This window comes from Podarcis vaucheri (assembly GCF_965113315.1).
Source record: "Podarcis vaucheri genome assembly, chromosome: 13".
In the NCBI taxonomy this organism is placed as follows: domain Eukaryota; kingdom Metazoa; phylum Chordata; class Lepidosauria; order Squamata; family Lacertidae; genus Podarcis; species Podarcis vaucheri.
The window spans coordinates 46,236,457-46,262,610 of record NC_138751.1 but is presented as its reverse complement, the minus strand read 5'-3'; the positions used below and the strand labels follow the sequence as shown (position 1 = coordinate 46,262,610).

The 26,154-nt window shown below is 41.6% G+C and overlaps 1 protein-coding gene and 1 long non-coding RNA gene across 4 annotated transcripts in view; both read right to left on the bottom strand.

Moving 5' to 3' along the window:
* The window catches only part of REEP1 (receptor accessory protein 1), a 72,171-nt gene that overhangs the window by 12,710 nt on the left and 33,307 nt on the right, over positions 1 to 26,154 (bottom strand). Inside the window, exons 3-8 of one of the 3 annotated variants that reach the window (XM_082195088.1) lie at positions 23,653 to 23,729; positions 17,046 to 17,166; positions 15,013 to 15,126; positions 12,161 to 12,211; positions 9,783 to 9,969; positions 5,195 to 5,230 (exon numbers count right to left, since the gene is read on the bottom strand). In XM_082195088.1, the coding sequence (XP_082051214.1) occupies positions 5,195 to 5,230; positions 9,783 to 9,969; positions 12,161 to 12,211; positions 15,013 to 15,126; positions 17,046 to 17,166; positions 23,653 to 23,729 (586 nt within the window). The remainder of the gene's footprint in view (positions 1 to 5,194; positions 5,231 to 9,782; positions 9,970 to 12,160; positions 12,212 to 15,012; positions 15,127 to 17,045; positions 17,167 to 23,652; positions 23,730 to 26,154) is intronic. The other 2 variants (XM_082195089.1, XM_082195090.1) reach the window with 2 other exon arrangements.
* LOC309516454 lies at positions 6,666 to 8,555 on the bottom strand. The gene is made up of 2 exons (XR_014212938.1): positions 7,913 to 8,555; positions 6,666 to 7,574 (listed from the first exon to the last, which is right to left on the bottom strand). It is a non-coding gene; the product is annotated as an uncharacterized lncRNA (long non-coding RNA).

Below are 26,154 nucleotides of genomic sequence, written 5' to 3'. Positions count from 1 at the left end.
CAACACAGCAATGTTCTGTATGTTCTGCATTAATGTCAGTTTCCAGCAAGTCAAATTTCACAACCACAGCTGTACAAAACTGGTTTAGGCAGACTTATAATAAACAAGTAAACCACAATGTACATGAACCACGGTGTCTGTTAACAAAGCAGAATCCAAAATGTTGCTTGTGGACATGAATCCACAAATTGCCTGAATGCGCATTTGCGTTATCGTAAGTCTGGTAAGAAGAATTTGGTTGCCAATGCTCTCTGCCGCGTAAAAGCTGTGAAAGCAGAAGGAGCATAGCCCTGGGAGAACATTTGCCAGGAACACCAAGACTGGAGCTGTGTGTGTTGTATCAATTCAGGGGGAAACATCATTTCATTCTACTTCAAACTTCAATAAATTGCAAATGAGATTCAGTGCAAGTATAAGAAACGCACATTGGGTGAATTATACTGTTATTGGAAGAAAGGCTAAAGTGCTTGGGGCTTTTGCTTTAGAAAGCCAAAGGCAATTAAAGTGGGGTCTTGATAGAGGTTTTTTAAATTATGCACTGGGTGAAGAAAGCAGACAGGTATATTTTTTCCTTCTTTAAAACTTGATCTCAGAATCGCCCGTGAAATTGACGTAAAGTTCTTTTACCACACAAAGCAGAAACTAAGTGACTTTTAAAATGGGGTAACTGTGCCCCTGAAGGACCAGGTGCGCAGCCTGGGAGTCATTTTGGACTCACAGCTGTCCATGGAGGCACAGGTTAATTCTGTGTCCAGGGCAGCTGTCTACCAGCTCCACCTGGCACGCAGGCTAAGACCCTACCTGCCCGCGGACTGTCTTGCTAGAGCGGTGCATGCTCTAGTTATCTCCCGCTTGGACTACTGCAACGCGCTCTACGTGGGGCTACCTTTGAAGGTGACCCGGAAACTGCAATTAATTCAGAATGCGGCAGCTAGACTGGTGACTGGAAGTGGTCGCCGGGACCATATAACACCGGTTCTGAGAGATCTGCATTGGCTCCCAGTACGTTTCCGAGCACAATTCAAAGTGTTGGTGCTGACCTTTAAAGCCCTAAATGGCCTCGGTCCAGTATACCTGAAGGAGTGTCTCCACCCCCATCATTCTGCCCGGACGCTGAGGTCCAGCGCCGAGGGCCTTCTGGCGGTTCCCTCACTACGAGAAGTAAGGTTACAGGGAACCAGGCAGAGGGCCTTCTCGGTAGTGGCGCCTGCCCTGTGGAACGCCCTCCCAGCAGATGTCAAGGCAATAAACAACTATTTTACTTTTAAAAGGCATCTGAAGGCAGCCCTCTTTAGGGAAGTTTTTAATGTTTGAAGCTGTACTGTTTTTAATATTCAGTTGGAAGCCGCCCAGAGTGGCTGGGGAAACCCAGCCAGATGGGCGGGGTATAAATAATAAATTATTATTATTATTATTATTATTATTATTATTATTATTATTATTATTAAATGGAGGACAGGTGTATGACCAGTTATTATCTATGATTTTTAATGAAAATAAACCCCATGTAAACAATATGCCTAGCCACTGTTGAGAATAAGCTGCTGGAGCAACTTTGATTTGACAGCAAAGCTCTTCTTAGGGATTTACTGTAATATAAGATTGTCACTTGTGTGTGGCTGAAGGACTTACTTTGCTTTATATGTCATCAGTCTCTAATGAATGTAGGTAAGTTCATATCCAGGAGCTAAAGGGCTGTAAAGGGATCAGGTACTATAAACAGGTGTTACATTTGGATTTCTATGCAGCAGTAAGTCACATTTGAAAGCCTCGTGCTTTCTGCTCCTCAAGTCGCCAAGAAAAACAAAATCTAGGCAGATTTTCACACTTCAGTTAGGCTACAACAAGCATCAGTTTCCTACACAAACATTGCTGGTTCACATAGCGTAATATATACTTTGATCAGAAGAAAACTACATAAGCCATTTGCCTACAACCACTTTGCTGGTAAGCCAAAAAGCCAGCACAGAGCAGTCAGATGAAATGAGGCCCATCTATTGGAACAAAATAAAATCTAGAAAGTCAGTGATTAGAGAAGGATTTCCGGGCACACTGCACACAATTAGGAACAACCTATATACTACTAAAAAAATTAAGGGTGAGAAAGAAGCAATTCTTAGTTGAGCAGTGCAAACCCTATGACTATTTACTTGGAAGTCTGTCCAAGCCATGCAAACCAGTAACACTTACATCCATATCCCAAAATATTTACATAAGGAAAGAAAGAAAAAACAGTAAATAGAAAGTACTTGGCAGGAGAAATAGCATCATCAACTGAACTCAATAGTCTTTTTTATTTTTTTAGAGATGGCCACAAATAGCATTCATTTTTAAACTATTCAAGTCAACTCAATTTTATTATTTTAGCCACTGCCTTATCAATAAGATTTCTTATCAGCTCATTCTACAGTATAATAGAAAATATAGAGGATTAATTGAACAGCTAAAACATTTAAGTTAGGAGTCACCAGTACAGTCAATAGCATTACTTTAAAGAAAATAGCGTCTGTATTTTGTGCAAAGAAAGCAAATGAAACCACTCTTCATGCCTTGTAGAGATCAGCAACTTCTAACAAGAGGTGTTTACTTAACAAACAGAGATGGTACTGTTTTTTTTTTATTAAAAAAAAATCTGTTACCCTTTTATGTAATTATCAACAATATCTTTTCTCTTTACTAGATTCTAGACAAAACAAACTAAGCAAACACTAAAGTATTTTAAGGCTAAAGAGGTTTGGAAATGATGTCATCATATTTCTATTTGCTTTCTAAATTTTGTCTCAAATATAAAGGCTTTTAACAACAATGGATGGGATCCAGATTTATAGCATATAGCTGCTCATTCTTATATTGTAATCTGGTGGTGTCAGTTTGGACATTGCTGGGCCACAAGTGAACTCTGAAAAATGGATTCCTAAACTGAATATTCATTCAGATTATACCCAGAAGTAATCATCAGCTATAATGCACAATGGTTTCCAATACTTTCCCACTGGAACAGCTCTTCCTAAAATCACTACTGATGTAGGCTAAATCCCAGATTCACTTTCCAGCCCTTATTTAATCTAATCATTCCTCTTGAAGCCTTTGCAACGCTTCTCATTTATAATAATGGCCTTGCTGAATTAGACGAAGGTCCATCGCATTTGACATCCTGTTTCAAACAGCAAGAGCTAGGATGGCAAAATTCTAGTATCCAGGCAAAGCCTAGGTATGTCAAAGTGTGCAGCTCAGCAGTAAACTCTTTAAATTACACATGTGCTTGCACAAGTCCCTTGATACCATTTTACAGGTGGGTCACACTGAGACCAAGAGCTTCTATTCCAAAGAACAGGTAGTGAATTCATGGCAAAGAACTCAAACTCATGCAAAGCAAGTCATGCAAGGCAGTGAACCAAGTCGCAGACCAAGAGGATACATGGAAGGGAACTCAACATCAATGCAAAGTAGAACACCAAGGGAAATTATGCATATTATGACAACTAATTTAGCTTATTTCAAGGAATCAAGTGCCTAGAATATTTACCACCTACCGTATTTTTTGCTCTATAAGACGCACTTTTTCCCTCCTAAAAAGTAAGGGGAAATGTGTGTGCGTCTTATGGAGTGAATGCAGGCTGCGCAGCTATCCCAGAAGCCAGAACAGCAAAAGGGATCGCTGCTTTCGCTGCGCAGTGATCCCTCTTGTTGTTCTGGCTTCTGAGACTCAGGATATTTTTTTTCTTGCTTTCCTCCTCCAAAAACTTATGGTCTGGTCTTATAGAGTCTTATGGTCTGGTCTTATAGAGCGAAAAATACGGTACTTGCAGACACAAAAACAAACACACACAAAAACCCCCACACTTTTATACCAACACCAAGAAACACACGCTTACCCATTCCATTCAAACACACAGAGCTCTCACATAGCTTAGCCAAATGCCTCCAGTGAGGAGTCGCCCAATGTGCCCACCCAAATGGTAGTCAGACAAAAAAAGGAATTCCAACAACAACAAAAAAGGAAGCAGAAATTTCTGTGGTCTGTGTATTCATCTGTGGTCAGGAACAGAAATCAGTCAGGCAAATGCAACTGGCATTCATTCACATCGTTGTTCTTTTTAAGTCTGCAAACAGTACATTACTAGAGACTGGGGTGTTTTTTTTTGTTTTTTTTTTAAACGGTTTCAGTGCTTCCTTTACATTGAAATGAACGTATGTTAAGCAAGTTATGTAAATAGTTACACAACATATCATGCACGTCACGCAACTTATATCAGTGGACAGTGAGATGAATAACAGTGTTTGGCAGAAACTGAACTGCAGCAGAACAGAAGCAGGGCTGATTCTGATGATTGCTTTGGAACAGGAATCATCACTGCCTTCTTTCATCCTTACTTAGAAGGTACTGGCGCCAGTATCACTGCCAACAGTAGCCAGCAGAAACCCCTTAAACTGGGGGATTGATTCCAATCCTTGATGCCAACAGGCCTAATCCAGGCCCCTTCACTGTGCCAGTAAACTACGGTGCCCATAATTCTTTGAGGGAAAGACTGTGCTTTAAAAGGTATTGTGTGTACGCAGATGCAGATATATGACTTTAACAGCAAGACAGCCTCCCTCCTTACATACACAATTTGTTTAACATCCAGCCCGAGGAAGAGTTCTGGAGAAGAGGAAAGCTTGCTCACTATTTTGTGACATCTTGTTTCATCCCAATAAAGGTTGTGCCCTACAGTAGATTTTGAAACACTGGAAACCTTTGCAAACAAGCGCCTTAATGCACATGTTGCACATGCTATCAGGGGCCGTTTTTGTGACTGGATCAATTTGAAGGAGGCTGCAAAATCTAAAGCTAATATTAAACCATCCAAATTCAAGCCAGACATGACTTTGTGATGGCACCTGTTAATCTGAGTAACCCTTCCTTCAGCGGGAATTAAAGCAAAGCACATACTAAACATCAGTGTTAAAATACCTTATGAAACAACCCCGTTTTTCTGCACAATGCTTACACAAAAACAACACTCCGAAGTCTCGGCCAGGTACACAGCTCAATGCAAAGGGCACCTATTAAAACCACATGCATTAAGGTGCATACATTTGAAATTTGGTTGTCAGTAATAAAACCCCCAGTAAGGGCACAGCAAATGCAAGGAACAGGAACTAAGGTTTCACAAAGGGCGCATGGATTTCAGAAGAGGAATCCAGTACTCACCTTGGACAATGCGGCAAACCGAACAACATGCACACGCTGGAAAAGGAGCCATATATTAAGTGCTTATCATGCCGAGATGGGAGAGGTGGTAAAGCACTTAAGTTCATTTCCCCCAAAACCATTTTGGAGGCCGAAGAACCATGGTGTACCATGGTGAAACGTTAAGCTATGCTCCATTTATATACTCAACTATGTAAGAGACGGATACATAGCATTTGCCCCATGTTAATTAAGAGTGGAAATAGCTAAGTGCACACGGATACGATGCTATTTGTCAGAAGGCAACGAAGTACTCATACAATTATTATCTCATTAATTATCAAAGTGGGGCAGGCCAATGGGTATTATTGTTACCAAATCGCAAATAAAACAAACTGGAGAAGGAGCGACTTGTCCAACGCTGATTGAAGAGTCCCTGGCAAATTCTATCATCCATTCGGCCACAAAAATAAAACACACCCAGAAATTCATTCTGCAAGCCTCTATAAAGCTCACTGACCCCCTGAGTCACACCTAATTGATAAAACTATAATTGTGCTTTCACAAACTGCAAGGCTTGCTTGAGTATCTATTTTACCCAACATTATAACCATTTGATTATGCTGAAGGCATTGACAAGCAGTCTTTGTGTATGGTATCTCACACACAGGTATTTTTTTTACATCACCGAATACTTCAGAGAAGTCTGCTCAGGATACCAGAAAAAATGCAGTTGGGTGTTAAAACCATCTTTCTTTCTTTTTTTACAGCAAGTAACAAAACTGAGGCATTAAAGAATCAGATTTTGGGGGCCGGAGCGGGGCCGAAAAGAAACTGAAAGTCCCACTGTGCAAGCAAACTGACACCACCCATTCATATGCGTCAATCAGCCAACTCTTTTGATACGGGCTTCTGGTTATTATCTATTTACTCTTATGGAGAATGTGAGATAATATGGAGAGACAACCTATTTTGTATGTATGTGATGGGAACAATGCATGCACCTCTAGTATGAGCTGCTTATAGTGCAATGTGTGTGCTCATCTTTGCATGCCCATTTGGACAATAAAACGTGGCCTGCGTTGATATGTGAAGATTGATATCATCGTACAATATTTCACAGCCCACTGCATCTATTCCCTCTGAATGTTAACCTGGGCTCCATATAAAGCGTGCATTAGCTGAGCAGTCAGGCTGCTGTAGAACAAGGCATAGGCAAACTCGGCCCGCCAGATATTTTGGGACTACAACTCCCATCATCCCTAGGTAAGAGGACCAGTGGTCAGGGGTGATGGGAGTTGTAGTCCCCAAAACATCTGGAGGGCAAGTTTGCCTAGGCCTGCTGTAGAAGAATATCCACCACAGGACCCAGAAGGACAAACCATTTCATCACTAGGGATGAGCTGACTGGCTGGCCCCAGCAATGTCACAAACCCTCCACCTCTGCTTATTCCACATGTTGTTTGGCAATTTTTTTAAAAAACGGATTTCCCTTTTCTTTAAGAAAACAAAACTGACAGCTGAACATTCAAATGAATAAACGTTCAGGGGATGCAGAGAGCATGGCAGGAGCAAAAAAGCAAAACAGAATGACTGAATCAGCATTCAAATCACTGATAAGTACACATGGCCAACGCACTGTTAAGGTGGGGTTCACTCCACAGAGCTTGGAAACACAGTATTCAACCAAGTATAGGGGAAGTTCTTTTATTGTTTAACACTTTATCATGTTTTTATATATGCTGGAAGCCACCCAGAGTGGCTGGGGCAGGCCAGTCAGATGGGCAGGGCATAAATAATAAAATTATTATTATTATAAATTTACTCAGAGCAAATCCAATGCAATTAATGGACCTAACAGTCATGTCCATTAATTGCAGTGGGTCTGCTCTGAGTGAAGCTTAGTCTTGTTTACAGATGTACTTGAATGCACCCTGTATGCAGTTGCTTTGTACATTTAACACTCCCTTTAAAGGCAGAAAAACAGCTGCAATGAGCCTGGTCAGCAAATTATTTGTGGCTCCAGATAGATTACTATCCAGGGAAGGGGAGTGACAGTGACTTTTTAAATCTACTTCTGGATATCAGGGAGCTTGTCACTACTGCACAGTATTGAGTATATTCTACTTGTCTGTGTTTTGTCAGCATCTTTGTCACATTCTGAGTGCCTAAAATTACTAGGTGCTTCACCGTAAATTTGGTTTTGCAACTCAGGTCACCTTTAGACTTGCAGCTATACTGGATTTAGCAAATCAAGTGCAATTTACATGTAGTTTTGCCCAATGCAACTTGCATTACAAACACAAAACCATTGGCTCCTTTTCATTCCAGGGACAGAGAAAGCAACCCTTATCCCCAAGTTCTTCAGTCCACAGCAACTGGAGTTCTTCAGTTGAGATGTCTCTTGGCAAAGCCACTTCCGGACCTGGCCAGGAGGTGGGGTTGCGGGCTTCACACCCACCCCACATGAGCAGGGGAATCCCGGCCGCGTTGTCCACAAAGCCAGCCCTCTTTTGCCGCTAGCCCCCAGTTGACGTGCCTCAGCAGGAGACTCCCCCTCTATGGTGTTAACCCTTCCCGTGTCTCCAGCAAATGGGCTGGAGCCGGATAGTCGATAGGACCAATGCCTAAGCCAATGCCTCTCATTCCTGAATTCAATAAAGTTGTGGCCTAATTCGCCCATTTAACCTTAATTCTGGTGTCTGGTGTCTTTATTTATCCTTGGTGGGGGGCGGGAACTCACCACGAAAAATTAACTTCTGAACCACCCTAAGCACAACGTGGGCACTATATGAATTTTTATATTATTATTATTTTTAAAATTTGTATACCGCCCTTCACCTGAGGATCTCAGGGCAGCAAAAGCCCGAACCGACCCAGAACAACAGTGATAACATTTTAGAAAGAGCAGGTGAGCATGTTATTTCTTGGACCAGATTAAATTTAGTATTTTGGTAGGTCTCCTGAACGTGAGAAATATAGAAGAGGAGGCAGAAGCCCAACACTGCATCCTCCTAGCCCTTACGGACCTGCTAAGTGCATACTGAGATAGATGGCTGCAAGCCCATAGAGTGAAATTTTGTGGTAAGACAGGGTAAGTCAATGTGCAACAGCAAACATGTAAATATCAAAGTCTAAAGTTACTTTTTTATGAATTCTAATTGAATTAGATTTTAAGTGGCAGGTGCTCAAATGTTCGCCTCAGTCCTATAACCATGCCCTAGATCCCAGGGTGACCATTGACGGATTCCATTTGAAACACAGAGTTGCCTTATGTCTCTCCAATACAATATTATCCAACTAAACAATTTTTGCATTTTGCAAGCATAAAAATCCCAACATCGTTTGTGGCAGCAATAATATTGTATCCAACTATGTAGTAGGTAACATCGAGGCCCCCCTCTCCCCCCCCCAAAAAAACAACAACAATGGGATGAATGACAATAGAAACATGGAAACATGTTACAGTGGTGCCTCGCAAGACAAAAAGAATCCGTTCTGTGATTCTCTTCGTCTAGCGGTTTTTTCGTCTTGCGAAGGAAGCCCATTGACAGATTAGCGGATTAGCGGCTTTAAGCGGTTTTTAGCGGCTTATCTGCTGATCGGATCAGCTGATAAGCGGCTTAGCGGCTTAGAAAAAGGGGGGAAAGGGGAAAAAACCCGCACGAACTCGCAAGACATTTTCATCTTGCGAAGCAAGCCCATAGGAGATTCGTTTTGCGAAGCACCTCCAAAACGGAAAACTCTTTCGTCTAGCGAGTTTTCCGTCTTGCGAGGCATTTGTCTTGTGGGGCAACACTGTATTTGGACTTCTTTACTACAAAAGTTAATATCTGAGAACAGTTTGGGTCTTCAGTTAATGGGTAGAAAAGGGGGAGGATGGCAGGGCTAGAGCTGAATATGGTAGGAGATTGCACTTTCCAGGTCCACTTTATTCCAGTCTGTAAAATTCTACCAAAAACATCACAATTCAGCTAAAACATCCCAATCTGAAAACCAGGGGAAACCATTGAAAAATGGCAGGTGTATCAATGGAAAGCTCTTTGGCAAAGAATCTCAGGTTTGAAAGGCCTGTCTGAAAAACAGAAGGTGTGTGTGTATAGGTATAGGTGTGTTGTGTGGTGTGTGTGTATGGGGCATCTACCGTATTTTTCGCTCTATAAGACGCACCAGACCACAAGATGCACCTCGTTTTTGGAGGAGGAAAACAAACAAAAAAATATTCTGAATCTCAGAAGCCAGAACAGTAAGAAGGATCGCTGCGCAGTGAAAGCAGCGATCCCTCTTGCTGTTCTGGCTTCTGGGATAGATGCGCAGCCTGCATTCGCTCCATAAGACGCACACACATTTCCCCTTACTTTTTTAGGAGGGAAAAAGTGAGTCTTATAGAGCAAAAAATACGGTAAATACGAACAGGGATGACTCTTGTGGAACCTCTATTGGCAAACAGTTCTACGGGGAAGGGGCTGCCACGCAAAAAGTTCAACCCCTTGGTAAAGACCAGAGGTATGTGGGGACTACCCCGTAAGTCGTCTACAGTTCTCATGCTTAATTCTTGCTCCTTTTAGGTAACAAATACAGAGAGGAAAATATTAACTCTTGCACTGACCTGAGCGTCCAATACTTTCTGATGCACTTTTGGACGTTTTGGGGTGACTCTGCTTGCTACTTGTCCGTGCTGAAACTGAGGGGGCAGGAGGTGGCGGACTCACAGTGCTGCTGCTGCTCTCTCCCCTAATTGTGGTGAGATCTTGCATGCTGAAGCTGCGAAGCCTCTCCGACAGAGCGCCCTGGCCCTATGAAAACGGACAAAGAGACACGGGGTACCTTAAGCGATATATTTTTTGCATTTCTGCACAACTTCAGAACATGAAGAGGACAATAAATCTAGTAGCAACATACAGACTTACACTGAGACAGACCATTTTTTCCTGGATTACCGTATTTTTCGCTCTATAAGATGCACCAGACCACAAGACGCACCTAGTTTTTGGAGGAGGAAAACAAGAAAAAAAATATTCTGAATCTCAGAAGCCGGAACAGCAAGAGGGATCGTTGCGCAGTGAAAGCAGCAACCCCTCTTGCTGTTCTGGCTTCTGGGATAGCTGCGCAGCCTGCATTCGCTCCATAAGACGCACACACATTTCCCCTTACTTTTTAGGAGGGAAAAAGTGAGCCTTATAGAGCAAAAAATACGGTAAAATTGAAAAGGTAACATAAAACATGTTCAATGAATTCCTCTTTATTATTCCAACAGGCACAGATGCCTTCTGAATCTTTTTCTTATCTTACCAGGCTGTTCCTGAAAAACAGCATGTTTTCAAGGTGTGCAAAACTCTTTATCATGTGAAAGAGGTGTCTGAAATTTCTTTAGTTTCAGTTCTGAGATGGTTGCTGTACAAAGCAACACCATCTTCCTCAGGACTTATTTTTCCTTATGCCTGGGATAGTACTTAACTCTTTGCCATATTAGTGCTGGGTTAAAGTATTCAGCCCAAATTTTGTGCAGCATTTGGAGGTGTGGTTTTTTTTTTGGGGGGGTACCTCTAAAGATGGTTGTGTTCCAATATAGGATTACAGCAGTGAGATTTTAATATGCACAAAGATTGAAAGACTAATTGTCAACTATGGAGGAATGGTTATTAAAATTATTGGGTTTAGCCGATATAGTGAAATTGGCATGTTTACTCAGAGAAAAGCCATTGTTAATATTTACTAAAGATTGGAAACCTCTCATAGAATTTTGCGTGTAAAAGAAAATGAATTAAGGATATTTGGGTTTGAAGGCTGAAGATAATGTTGGTTTACATAAAGTAGTCTTGCTGGGTGTTATATTGGAGTGAAGGAGTTGCATAATGTTTATATATAGCTGCCAGATGAAGAATCAGAAGTTCTTCAGTTTCTTAACTTTATTTTTTAAAATCTCTTTCAATTCTTTTTCTATCTCTCTCTAACTCCTTCTTTTCTCTCTCGTCTTTTCCTCTGGATCTGTGTTTTTATCTAGATTAACATTTTAGTTTGGATTAAAAAAGATATCTGATGTTAAACAAAGATCATTGAAGGTACTGTGATTAAAACCAGATACAAAACACAAAAGGCATAATATAGCATATATATATATTTCTATGCAATCTCCTATAAAACAGGCACTGCACTGAATGGGGCTTTTGCAAAAGAACTTGCTGGTGGATTGTGCTCAGAGGCCCCAACCAAAAATGCAATGTGTAGCACAAGGTGAAGTAAGGGCTTCCTTCCTTGCTGAGTTTAATCCATGCTTGAATCTCCCAGTACTGAAGTCACTTCAGTAGGGAAACCTTCATGTAACTTGAATTTCTTCTTAATCCACATGTGCTCCTGGGAAATCTAATACAGTGGCACCTTGGTTTAAGAACAGCTTAGTTTATGCACAACTTGGATTAAGAACACTGCAAACCCGGAAGTAGGTGTTTTGGTTTGTGAACTTTGCCTTGGAAGCAGAACATGTTCCGCTTCCTGTTGAGTGCGTTCCATTTGTAAACTGAGTCCCCCGCTGCTATGGGAAAGCACGCCTTGTTTTAAGAACGCTTTGGTTTAAGAACGGACTTCCGGAACGGATTAAGTTTGTAAACCAAGGTACCACTGTATGTGGAATGCACCCTTGGCTGGGTTGAAGAATGAACATTCCCATCTTTGACAACAGACAATTAAATGTAAGCTAATATTTCTAATGAATCTTCTTGCCATACATTGAAAGCTGTCCCCAGCTCTGTATTTTGGATCAGAATACAAGTAATGGTTTGCTTTTGCTAGAAAAACCCGAGTTAGACTTTAAAGCTGAATACACCAAAAGCCACAGAAGGGAAACTAAGCCAAAATCAGTACTCTGTTAGTCCCAATAGTGACCACAACACTTTTTGTTGTTGTTGTTGTTATTTTGTAATAAATGCTACAACATTTTCCAATCATGGTGGTTAGTTTAGCAGTTAACAGAAACATTGACAGGGTTACCTGCCCTTCTTTCAGGTCCAAATACAAGAGAAACTGAAGGAGCTGGGAGATCTGGCAGGTGAAAAAGAGACCCCATTGTGGCAACACATGACGACACAGAGAAATTCTGAGAATACTCCACAGCAAAGGTTGAACGAAGTCACAGGTGGACTTTGGCGCTAAGAGACTGTGGGTGATCTTGCTGCTATCATTCCAGGTTCTGTTGCTCGTGTGGCAGTGGCGTAGCTCTGCACTCGGATTTTCTTGGCCTAATATTATCTGTAGTCCACTAGAATGTTTAGAGCAGGCATAGGCAAACTCGGCCCTCCAGATGTTTTGGGACTACAATTCCCATCATCCCTGACCACCGGTCCCGTTAGCTAGGGATGATGGGAGTTGTAGTCCCAAAACATCTGGAGGGCCGAGTTTGCCTATGCCTGATTTAGAGTAATGCTGAACGTAATACAATGGAGGTGCCCCATCTTTATATCTACTTACAGTACTTAAGGACCTTCAGGCATTTTGCAAACACTGACCGACTCAGGTCACTTCCAGGTGACCTGTTTATTGAGAAGCCACTTTGGTTTATTTACAGGCAAGGCCGGCACAGGCATTAGGTTGGGTGAGGCCACTGACTCCAGCAGAGGAAGCCCTCAAGGCGGTGCCCCCGTGGACATCCTGCCGCCACCACATCTGGCAGAGAAGCGGCGCTGGCACCACCACCAATTTCAGGCGAGATCTCACTGAAATCACCCGATTTCATGAGACCTCACCCGAAACCGGTGCCAATGTCTGTGCAGCTTCTCTGGTCGTGGCAGTGGGGTGGGTAACACAGGCAGCAAGGGAGGGAAGCACCTTGTTCACAGGGATGTTGTAAGATGTCACATCAAACAAGTATCACCACAGAATTTTTGGTACATTTTCCTCTCCCGTTCTTTACTACAAGAAGTCACATTTTGGGGGAGGGAGCAGGAGGGCTAAATCCACTTAGACTGTGCAACCTGAATTTGCCAGTATGCAACTGAATCCCACCCGCAAAATAGTGGCAACCTGGAAGTGGCCAGAATGTCAAACTGCTATCCCTATAGGAAAGCATAATTCCACTTCGTAACAATTCACGAAAAGCTTAAACACAGTGTCAAGGGGTGAATCTATTATCAGGGATGGGGGGGGGGGGATCTCAGGTGCCAAAAGCAGCCCTCAAGACCTACTATATGTGACCCTCAAGACTCTCCCCCGGCCACACTCTTCATTGGCTAGCCTACTAGTCAAAGTTTACATTCATTGATCCTCTCACTGTCAACTATGGTTGCCCAGAATGTGGCCCTCTGCCTGAAAAAATGCTCCCCACCCTGATATATATCAAACCCTTAGGCCCTCTACCTCGTATCATAAATTCTTCAGATAATTTTTTTGCATTTGCAGAGTCTGCAAATCAAAATGACAAAAGCAACCTAGCCTAGAATGCTTGTTTGGTGTGACAATGTCTCTCTGTTTTACATTGACAATACAGTGGTACCTCGGGCTGCATACGCTTCAGGTTACAGACTCCGCTAACCCAGAAATAGTACCTCGGGTTAAGAACTTTGCTTCAGGATGAGAACAGAAATCGTGCTGCAGCGGTGCAGCAGCAGCGGGAGGCCCCATTAACTAAAGTGGTGCTGCAGGTTAAGAACAGTTTCAGGTTAAGCACGGACCTCTGGAACGAATTAAGTACTTAACCCGAGATACCACTGTATTGACTAGTAATAGCACCACATCTCAGGCTAAAACTAATGTTTCTTGAGGTTTCTTAACTTGAAGCATGAAACCCTTTGCCAAAGTTGTGCTTCAGGTTAAGAACAGTTTCAGGTTAAGCACGGACCTTCAGAACGAATTAAGTACTTAACCCGAGGTACCACTGTATTGACTAGTAATAGCACCACATCTCAGGCTAAAAGTAATGTTTCCTGAGGTTTCTTAACTCCAAGCGTGAACACCCTTTGCCAAAGGGACAAAGTGGCCATATTAAGAGGAGACTCTCCTTTATGCCAGCAAGTGACCATTTCAATGGACCACAGTTGTATCATATTTAATTGCAATTATTGTAAGAAGTAATTACTAATAAATACGTGCAAAAAGTGCAGTTTAATAAAATAATTCAGTTGTATCAATTAACTAATACTCCAGTATTGTTAGACAATAGTTCATATGATCGATTCCAGTTTCTGAAAGAACCAAGTGTTTCTCGGTTGGATTTGTGTACCATTTGGGCTACATTCTGTAAACTATCTCTTTATAATTTCTGAGCCCAGTAAAGGCATTGTACGTGTTTTTAACCCTAAATCCATTTTTTTCTGCCAGTTATCCAAAAGGACAAGTCAGTAGACGTCTGAATGAGACTGGGATGTTTGTAAATAGCATCGCTTCCCTCAAAGTATCTTGTGAAGTGTAGTTTCTGAAGGGTACTGATAATTGTTAGAAGACTTCTGTTCATCTCACAGAGCTACAGTTCCCTGTGTGGTTTAACAATAAAACCCTCTACCCAGGTAATTTTTGGAGTTGTAGCACTGTGAGGGGAAAGGGGGCCTCCTAACAACTCTCAGCGCCCTTAACTAACTGAATTTCCCAGGATTCCTTTGGGGGAAGCCATGACTGATTATAAAGAGGTTAATCCTGCTTGAAATAGTGCAGCTGGTGCCAAGATTGCACAATTCCAGATTTCTATATTCTTCCTCTGTTTATTAGTCACAAGAGGTCTGTACATAAAAAGTTAAAGAATTAAGAGCATTCTGCCCCGAGCATTATGTCTCAGGCATTCTTTGCCACTGGCTAGAAACATAGACTTGTGATGTTAACACAACCACTGTATCCTTCGTTATCCCACTGGTTACCTTGGAAGCTGCCATCACAGCAGCTGTGGCTGCAACATTTAGCCCCCGCTTCCCAAAATGCACCAGGGCATCATAGCTTCGATCTTTTGCTTGGACTAGGCAGTCATCTATTTCCTATTATGGAAGACAAAAAATAGATAAATAAAATAAAAACACAATCGAAAGGGATTTCGCCTCCAAGCTCCTCCAAAGTACTTTTGCATTCATTCTCTGTCCTCAGACACCTTCAGAGACAATTCTGGGTCGAACCACTTGCAAGAAGGGCAGCCATGCTTGTTTATTCATGTGTCTCCCCAGTTATTACGTAAAGTGTTGAGGGATTTTTATATTCCAAAAGGGTGTGCAGATGTGGGGAGCCAAAGCTACCTTCTTTTCTCTGCTGTTGAAGCAACAGAGTGTGGAAAAGGTAAGATGAGAAAGAATTCAGCTCTCCTCATTAATGTTTTCCATATGTTGTAAGCATTAGAACCGACACGCTTTAAATGAGGCTTTAAAAAAATAAGAATCACATGTTTGCCAATAATCTGACCATGAGGGAGAGCCTGGGGCCTGTATAGGTAAAGGTAAAGGGACCCCCTGACCATTAGGTCCAGTTGTGACCGACTCTGGGGTTGTGGCGCTCATCTTGCTTTACTGGCCGAGGGAGCCGGCGTACAGCTTCCAGGTCATGTGGCCAGCATGACTAAGCCGCTTCTGGCGAACCAGAGCAGCGCACGAAAACGCCGTTTACCTTCCCGCCACCTATTTATCTACTTGCACTTTGACGTGCTTTCGAACTGCTAGGTTGGCAGGAGCAGGGACAGAGCAATGGGAGCTCACCCCGTCTTGGGGATTCGAACCGCCGACCTTCTGATCGGCAAGTCCTAGGCTCTGTGGTTTAACCCATAGCGCCACCCGCGTCCCTGGGGCCTGTATAGATACAGGTAAATCAGAAGGCTACCTCTGGGGCTTTGCATTCTCACAGTCTGAGAAGGAGCAATCTTATAGCCTATCTTGAGGAAGAGGTTTTGGCACCTGCCCTGGAGGCGAAGCTGATACTCACATTTACCAAGCTGTTTGCTTATTTATAAATAAATAAAAAATTAAGAGCCCAGAGCGGTTTACATAAAAGAATAAAGCCAAACCGAACACCTTCAGGTGACAAAAACTATGACTAAACCATCAAAATAAACAAAAGCAGAATTGAAAATCTCCAATCATATCAAAAGCCACAAGGAATAATGATGTTTTTACCGCATGCCTTGCATGTCACAAAGGATGGAGCTAGCTGCACCTATGGAGGGAAGTCCATAGCCAAGACAAAGCCAGTCAGATTCCCACCAAATGAACCTCTTTTGGTGGTGGAACATATAACAAGACTTTGAAAGAGAATTTCAGTCTATGGGTTGGTTCATAGGAAATGAGCTGGTCTTTGAGCTATCCTGGCCTTAAGCTCTTTACAGCTTTAGCGGTTGGCTGTGATATATCGAAACTAATTAATGATATACAAGGATCTGAAATATGTTATGACTTATTAGGATTATAATCATGTTATTTTATGTGGTTTTTAATTCTATTAAATGGCTGCCATAGAGAAATTTTGAATGGTGGCCTGTACATTTATTAAACCAATAAAACGATCTGTGGATACTTTATTTTTATTAGAAATCAAGCTACCAGACCACCTGAAAGTGTTTAAGTCTAATAGCTCCAGGTACATTTGACCATCATTTCCTCATCTCAGTAGGGACAATTTGTTCAGTAATGATGTTTATAGTAATTTGTGAGAAATGAGTAGTTTTGGATTCAGCAGCTCTGAGCTTTGCAAAGCAACACAAACCAGATTAAAAAAAACTGGCTGAGGTGAAAGAACTACCTTATCAAGAGAACATTTAAATAATACATGAAAATGACATATGCCCTAGACATAACTACTCAGAAACAAGCCCAACTGGGCTTACTCCAAGATAGGTATGAATGGAATTGCAGCCTAAATTGTTCTTCTAAAATAATCATTACCCCCAACTGCACTAGTGAGAAACAGTTGCAATTACCTTTTCTTTCGAAGACAGTGTGGGGTGCACAAATTTCCTATACAGGAGGCTGGAGCCCTTTGTGTAAGGAGACAACAGCCAAGCTACAAAAGCTATTTTGAGTTCGTAATAAAATGGAAACCTGCAGGAAAAGAAAAGAGCAGAAATTTGTACATTTAGGCCTCCTCCAACATTTAAGAATCAACACTCTTGACAACCAGAGTATAATCCAGGATGAAAATCTAGCACATCAGATATAGATATACAAAATAATAATAATAAATTTTATTTATACCCCACCCTCCCCAGCCAAGACCGGGCTCAGAGCAGCTAACAACCAATAATAAAACAAGTTGACTGAAATACAACTTAAAAACAAGATTAAAATACAACATTAAAACATTAAAATGCAGCCTCATCACAGGAGGAGAAAGGAAAAAAGAAAAAAGAGGGGGAGGGAGTCAAATTGATTCTTTTTTTTATATAAAATTTTTATTGGTTTTACAAAGTTTTTAAATAACAAACAAACACTTAAAAAGACAAACATACACGTATAGTTTCATACCATATTTTCATAAACCTCTTTTCTTGGACTTCCCCTCCCCCCCCCTTTCTGCATCCCAATGTCCATAATTTTTAGCAACTCCCAATTGTTACTTCCAACCTCTGTCATCTTAGTCTTCTCTATTTTCTGGCCTTATATCACTGTATCCCTTTGTCTCTGAAAACCACAACACTTTAACATTCATTAAGTTTATAATAGTCCTTAAGGTAGCTTTTAAATTTTCTCCATTCTTCTTCCACCGTCTCCTTTCGTTGGTCACGGATTCTGCCTGTCATCTCAGCCAATGTCATATAGTCCATCACTTTCATCTGCCATTCTTCCAGCGTGGGTAGATCTTGTGTCTTCCAATACTTCGCGATAAGTATTCTTGCTGCTGTTGTAGCATACATAAAAAAAGTTCTATCTCCTTTTGACACCAATTGGCCGACAATGCCCAAGAGAAAGGCCTCTGGCTTTTTAGGAAAAGTACATTTAAGTACCTTTTTCATTTCATTATAGATCATTTCCCAGAAAGCCTTAATCCTCGGGCACGTCCACCAGAGGTGATAGAAGGTACCTTCAGTCTCTCTACATTTCCAACATTTATTATCGGGCAAATGGTAAATTTTTGCCAGCTTGACTGGAGTCATGTACCACCTGTAAACCATTTTCATAATATTTTCCTTTAAGGCATTACATGCCGTGAATTTAATACCAGTGTTCCATAACCATTCCCAGTCAGCTGACATAATATTGTGCCCAACGTCCTGTGCCCACTTGATCATAACCGATTTAACTGTTTCATCCTGTGTATTCCATTTCAGCAACAAGTTATACATTCTAGATAAAATCTTAGTATTGGGTTCTAGTAGTTCAGTTTCTAGTTTTGATTTTTCCACCTGGAAGCCAATTTTCCTATCCTGTTTGAAAAACTCCATTATTTGACGGTATTGAAACCAATTTTGTACTTTATGTTTCAGTTTCTCCTGGCTTTGTAGTTTAAACTTATCTCCATCCTGTTCCAAAATTTCCCAATACTTCGGCCATCCGACCTCCATATTGAGTTTCTTCACTGCTTTAGCCTCCACTGGTGAGACCCATCTAGGGGTTTTGTTTTCCAACAAATCTTTATATCTTGTCCAAACATTATATAGTGCTTTCCTAACAATATGATTTTTAAAAGCGCTATTAGCTTTATCATACCATAAATATGCATGCCAACCAAAAGCATTGTTGAAACCCTCCAGATCCAAAATGTCCGTATTCTCGAGGAGCATCCATTCTTTCAGCCAGCAAAAAGCAGCTGCCTCATAGTACAATTTTAAGTCCGGCAGGGCAAAACCCCCTCTTTCTTTTGCATCTGTCAATATTTTAAATTTAATTCTGGGCTTTTTGCCCTGCCAGACAAATTTCGAAATATCTTTCTGCCACCTCTTGAAACATTCCAACTTGTCAAGAATCTGCAAGGTCTGAAACAAAAATAACATTCTAGGCAATAAATTCATTTTGATCACAGCAATTCGGCCTAACATTGACAATTTCAAATTTGACCATATTTCTAGATCTTTTTTGATTTCTGACCAACATTTTTCATAGTTGTCCTTATACAGGTTCACATTTTTAGATGTCAAATAAACCCCTAAGTATTTGACCTTCTTAACCACTGTCAGCCCTGTCTCTTCTTGGAATTTCTCCTTTTCCATATCTGTTAAGTTTTTTCCTAAAACTTTGGTTTTTTGTTTATTCAACTTAAATCCAGCTACCTGGCCAAACTGTTGTATTATTTCTAAAACCTTTTTCGTACTAGTGATTGGCTCTTGTAAAGTCAAAACTAAGTCATCTGCAAACGCTCTTAACTTGTAATGTTTAGCTCCGACCTGCACTCCTTTAACCTGCTGGTCATTCCTTATCATATTCAGCAACACCTCCAGAACTGAAATAAAAAGTAATGGGGAAATTGGGCACCCCTGTCGTGTTCCTTTTTCTATCTTGAGCTCCTCAGTTACTACGTTGTTTACAATCAATTTAGCCTTTTGTTCAGAATATACTGCAGCCATACCATTCTCAAAACCTTGACCTACCCCCATCCCATGAAGGTTCTTCATCATAAAGCTCCAAGAAATGTTATCAAAGGCTTTCTCCGCGTCCACAAAAATCAATACTGCTTTAGTGTTTATATTCACCTCTAGCTTTTCCAAAATGTCTATTACATTCCTTACATTGTCTGCCAGGTGTCTTTTAGGGAGAAAGCCTGCTTGGTTCTTATGAATCCTTTCCATCAACACTCTTTTAAATCTTTTTGCCAAAATGTCTGCAAAAATTTTATAATCCACATTAAGTAGTGATATTGGGCGGTAGTTCTTTAGTTGAGTCTTTTCAGTCTCTGTCTTTGGTATGAGTGAAATATATGCTTCTTTCCACGATTCAGGTGCCTTCTTTCCCTCAAGGATCTCATTACAGACTTCTTTTAATGGTTGAGTCAACCATTCCTTCAACGATTTGTAATATCTAGAAGTCAGTCCATCTGGTCCTGGAGATTTGCCCAATTGCATGTTCTGAATGGCGGCCTCTATCTCTTGTTCTGATATTCTCTGGTTCAGATCCATCTTACTTTGATGAGAGATTTTTTGTAATCCATATTTATCAAGGAATTTGTCTATATCTTCTTCATTTTGCGAACCTTGAGTATATAGCTTTTTAAAATAACTCAAAAAACAGTTTCTAATTTCATTAGGTTTAGATATATTCTTTCCATCCACTTCTAGGCTTGTAACCGTATTCAATTTCTGCCTTTTCTTCAATTGCCATGCCAGAAGTTTGCCACATTTATTTGCTGATTCAAATGTCTTTTGTTTCATTTGTTTTATCTTCCATTCAATCTCTTGGTTCATCAATTCCATATATTGTATTTGATATAGCTTGATCTCTCTTAGAATCTCCTGGGACTTTGGTTTTGTTCTTAATTTTTTCTCTCCTTCTTTTATCTTTTCCAAAATCTTTTCTTTTTTCTCATTTTGTTTTTTCCTCTTTATTGAATTTTGTTGAATCAAGAAGCCTCTCATCACTGCTTTACTTGCGTCCCAGATCACTCTCTTTTCCACGTCGGTCCTCAAATTTATTTCAAAATAGTCTTTTAGAGTTTTTTGGGCCTTCATAAGGATCTCCTTATCTCGAAAGAGGGTGTCATTCATTCTCCATCTGAATTGACCAGTTGTTGTAAGTTTCATCTCCATCCTCATGGCATTATGGTCGGAGGGAGTCAAATTGATTCTAAGCCAAAGGCCAGGCGGAACAACTCTGGATTACAGGCCCTGCGGAAAGAAATCAGATCCCGCAGGGCCCTGGTCTCATGAGACAGAGCGTTCCACCAAGTTGGGGCCAGTGCTGAAAAGGCCCTGGCTCTGGTTGAGGCTAATCTAACTTCCTTAGGGCCAGGACCTCTAGGGTGAGGGTGTTGCTATTTATGGACCTTAAGGTCCTCCGTGGGGCATACCAGGACAGGCTGTTCCGTAGGTACGAGGGTCCTAGGCCACGAAGGGCTTTAAAGGTCAAAAATGGAAGTATATTACATTGGTTTTTAAATATGGCAGCCTTACTTTAAAAACAATAATCTTGGAGTGTCAAGTTACATTTTGGTGCAACCATCCTTCCACTTAAGAGACAGAGAGAGAGAGAGAGCCAGGAACTAGAGGAGGATATACTGCCAGTGAGTTTCTTGGATAGCTGCATTGACACTTATTGAAAAAGTGCTGACCTGTTCCTTTTCAAAGGCAGCATTACAATTCTTGTTTTACGTGGCCAATTGCTGATGGGACCAAATGCATTTATAGCAGGGGTAGCTAACCCATGAACTGTGCTCCACCCAAGGCATCCCCCACCCCTAAATCTGTCCTTTTAAAATCTGAATTTAGTGACGGATACCCAAAAAGGATTTTAAATAGTGTAAAACAGCTTATAAGAAAGCCTTTCAGAAGGCAGCTTTGAGAACTATGGTTTCCATGCTGCCTATTATTAGGTTTTGGCTGCACCCATTTTCACGCTTCAGCCATGCCCACGTGGTTGATGGAGGGTTGTCCACTGGTCAATGTGGCCTCTGCCTGAAGAAAGGTTGGTCATGCCTGTTTTAGAAGTTTCTCCCCTTCTCCCTCCCCTTTGCTGATATCTTTAACTCTGTTAGACAAATCAAGAATCCCTTAAAGGTAAAGGGTAAAGGGACCCCTGACCATTAGGTCCAGTCGTGGCCAACTCTGGGGTTGCGGCGTTCATCTCGCTTTATTGGCCGAGGGAGCCGGTGTACAGCTTCCGGGTCATGTGGCCAGCATGACTAAGCCGCTTCTGCTGAACCAGAGCAGCGCACGGAAACGCCGTTTACCTTCCCGCCGGAGCAGTACCTATTTATCTACTTGCACTTTGACGTGCTTTCGAACTGCTAGGTTGGCAGGAGCGGGGACTGAGCAACGGGAGCTTACCCCGTTGCGGGGATTCGAACCGCCGACCTTCTGATCGGCAAGTCCTAGGCTCTGTGGTTTAACCGACAGCGCCACCCGCTTCCCGACAATAATCCCTTAATTGATCTCAAAAGTTCAGTCATCTCTTCATATTGTTCTCCATCCCCACTCAAATAACAACGAAACAAGGTTCCTCACAGCACCATTTCTCTCTTTCTTCTTCTAAGCAATTCAGGCCTTCTTGGCTGATGATGCAACTGCAGAGTCTCATAACACATCTAAATTATAGCTCTCTCCTCTGCGAGTGCAAGACTGACTTTGCAGACCTGCAAAACTTTTTATTTTATTTCTAAAAGGTCTAGGAAGCCAACAAATCATTTCCATACATCCTAATGTACAGCCAAAGCACCTCAGCACAAAAAAACAAATATATCAGATTCTGCAGGGCTGTTATCGTCTTCCTCTAGGCCAGGGGTGGGTAACATGTGGCCCTGCAGCTGATGTCGGACTCCTACCAACCCCAGCCAGCATGGCCAATGGTTACAGTCGGGTTGATGGATATTATAATCCGGCAGCATCTGGGAGGCCTTCAGCTCATGCTTGAAAGAGAAGGCAAACAGGAAGCTCCAGTTTGTTCAGCTTGCAGTGGTTTGACGGACTGTTTCCACCACCACACCAATAAACTCAAACGTCTATCGCAACAGGGAAATGGGTGGGAGAACAAACTAACTCAATAGGTACAGGCAAACAAGGAATGGGAAACAGGGCACGCAGACAAAAAGCACAATATATTTATCCTTGTTTGTGCCTTTTCTCCCTCCTCTCTGCTTCCTTCTTCAAGAGCCCTATCCTAATAATAATAATAATAATAATAATAATAATAATAATAATTTATTACAGTGGTACCTCGGGTTACATACGCTTCAGGTTACATACGCTTCATGTTACAGACTCCGCTAACCCAGAAATAGTGCTTCAGGTTAAGAACTTTGCTTTAGGATAAGAACAGAAATTGGCTCTGGTGGCACGGCAGCAGCAGGAGGCCCCATTAGCTAAAGTGGTGCTTCAGGTTAAGAACAGCTTCCGGGTCATGTGGCCAGCATGACTAAGCCGCTTCTGGCAAACCAGAGCAGCACACAGAAACGCCGTTTACCTTCCCGCCGGAGCAGTACCTATTTATCTACTTGCACTTTGACGTGCTTTAGAACTGCTCGGTTGGCAGGAGCAGGGACCGAGCAATGGAAGCTCACCCCGTTGCAGGGATTCGAACCGCCAACCTTCTGATCGGCAAGTCCTAGGCTCTGTGGTTTAACCAAATGTGGCAGCAGGATTCACAGCTTCCCATTCACTGCAGCAGACCCATCACATTAAACTCTTTGCAGCCATTTCCCTGCACAGCATTTCCCATCCAATTTATTACACACACCCCAAACCACTCATGTACCACACTAATGTGGCATTTCTGACAGAGGAAGTGTCCAGCTTCTAAAGATAAGCATCTGATGCGCCTGGTGCCATTGAGCAACTTTGAATATTATCTTGCACTTTTGCTCCTTTCAAAAACATTTGTTTTTCCCTGCTTTTGTTTTTTTTTGGGGGGGAGGGAGGGAAGGAAGCATCTGGGAGGGATACTAACCAGCAAAGAAAAATGTCCGTGAATGTCTCTGCTGTTGTGAAGAGTGCAAATATGATCCAATACATCATCCATTTTACCTAGGAATAAAGCACAAGAATGGTTATAAGCAAATGTTCATTTGGCACGATTGTGGGTATTGCTTCTTTCTCCCAGGCCTCATTCCCTCAGGGCCAGGGCCAGTCCTACCATTGGGCCAAGTCATGTTGGTTTACCTCAGGCGGCAAATTTTGAGGCACCGGTATTATTGTTTTTATTACTACAGTGGTGCCTCGCAAGACGAAAAGAATCCGTTCTGTGATTCTCTTCGTCTAGCGGTTTTCTCGTCTTGCGAAGCAAGCCCATTGACGGATTAGGAGATTAGCGCTATTAGCGGCTTTTAGCGGCTTATCTGCTGATCGGATCAGCTGATAAGCGGCTTAGCGGCTTAGAAAAAGAGGGGGGAAGGGAAAAAAACCAGCAGGAACTCGGAAGACATTGTCGTCTTGCGAAGCAAGCCCATAGGAAATTTGTTTTGCGAAGCACCTCCAAAACGGAAAACTCTTTCGTCTAGCGAGTTTTCCATCTTGCGAGGCACCACTGTATATACTCTGTAAGCATGAGACACAGGTGCCTTCAGATTTTCTGCCTTGGGCACCAAAATGTCTACTCTTAGGAATAAATGAAAAAGAGTGATTTGAACAAGGGTCATTTGGCACAAGAAACTATGGTCACATCCACAGCACACGTTTAGAGCATTCTCGTACCCCTAACAGACATGAAGAATCTTGGGAATCCAGCTAAGTATTACGTAAGGATGACTGGTTGAAATTTATGGAACTTGGTCATGTTCATTAATTTCAGTGGGTCTACTTGTGAGCAACACTTAGCTGAATACCACACTGTAGTTTAAGGGTGCTGAGAATTGTACCTCCGTGAGGGCCCTTAACTTCAGCTCCCAGAATCCTTTGGGGGAAGCTATGACTGTTACAGTGGTATAACAGTGCTTTAAATATATGATATGAATGTGTCCTACGACCCAAGAAACTGATAGGAAATGAAATAGATGAAATAGAGACTCTGTTTTCAAATTGCACTGAATTGCATTTAGCTTTATAAATCATATTTCAACGTTCTTGTGGAGGAGAGGTCAAACTCACACCATTCACCAAATTTCAATCTAGGTTACTTGTACAAACCAATGCTTCATTTTGTAATGCATTATTAAGCTTAATAGTTAGTTCACACTGTTTAAAAATTAAGAACTTGAGTTTTCATTATTAGCCTAGAACTGTTTTTAGAAAGTATCTAAAAACTGTATGCAGTGCCTATATAACAAATACATCAGTTCAAGTGAGTCACTAAAGTGCAGGCATTCCTGGCCATTCTTGTGTTTCAAGAGTTGTACAAGAGTCTTGAATTATCTTTAGATTTATTCCTAAGTGACGGAATGGGAAGAGGGCACTAGGAGCTATCTCCAGTTACAAATGTGGGCCTAAAAGAACACAGTTTATACCTCCAAGAAGGAGTAAACTATAGGCAACTCATCTCCAAAAGAAGTGTTCACAGAGTAAGGCTCCTGGCCACAGCATTTGTTGGTGCCACAAGCGATCACGTCTGCGATTCTGAATATTCTCTGTGCACTCTTATGCTGAAATGGATATGATAATCCTAATTAACCCCAAACCTCTCCAATGACAGCTATGCAAAAGTTACAAGTCCTTATATTACATAACACCTGCTATTTATATACCTCCATATTGCACGATATTTCTATGATCCCCTCTCTTGTAAACTACTGAGAATATTTAGCTATTCATTCATTTCAGCTTAGCTACTTAGCCTCAATCTAGCCTTGCCGTGTAAATACGACTATCACAATTTCAGTGAATTCCCATATCTGTTTTGTATCACTGCACCCAGTATTCGCAAACTTTTTTTACTGTACCCCAAAACCTGGTTACTACAAAATTAGCTACTGAATGCCTAATTCCTGCTATCTGAAGGTTAGAGTTGGGTATACCAGCCCAAATGTATGCTAAGAGGTGCAGTTAAGTTTACTGTCGTTGGGAAGGGCCATGGTAATAATATTTTTTTAACGTTAACAGGCAATAACTGTTCATGAACTCTGTATCGAAGGTTCTTGTTTTTTAACTAATGACAAAATGGCTGCCCACATTGTGTTCAGCACTGGTGTTAACATCCAATACACCTCTATAAACTACCTAAACCACCATGATGACCCTATTTAAATTGAATTTGGGAATACAGAATTTAACCATTTAAGCGGGGAGTTGAAGGCATACAAGAAAGATGTACGTCATGCAGGCTTCCCACTACTTTTTGTTTTTTAATGGGATTTTATGCAAGAGCTACGCAAAAGCATCATTCAGTGGGACTTTATACCTAGCATATGTGTTTTTAAATAGTCTCCAGGTTAGCTATAGAAATTGCTTTTACAAAAATTTCTTCTTTTCTCAGGTGAGGCAAAATGGTGGAAGATGTACGCTGATTATTTAGCACCAA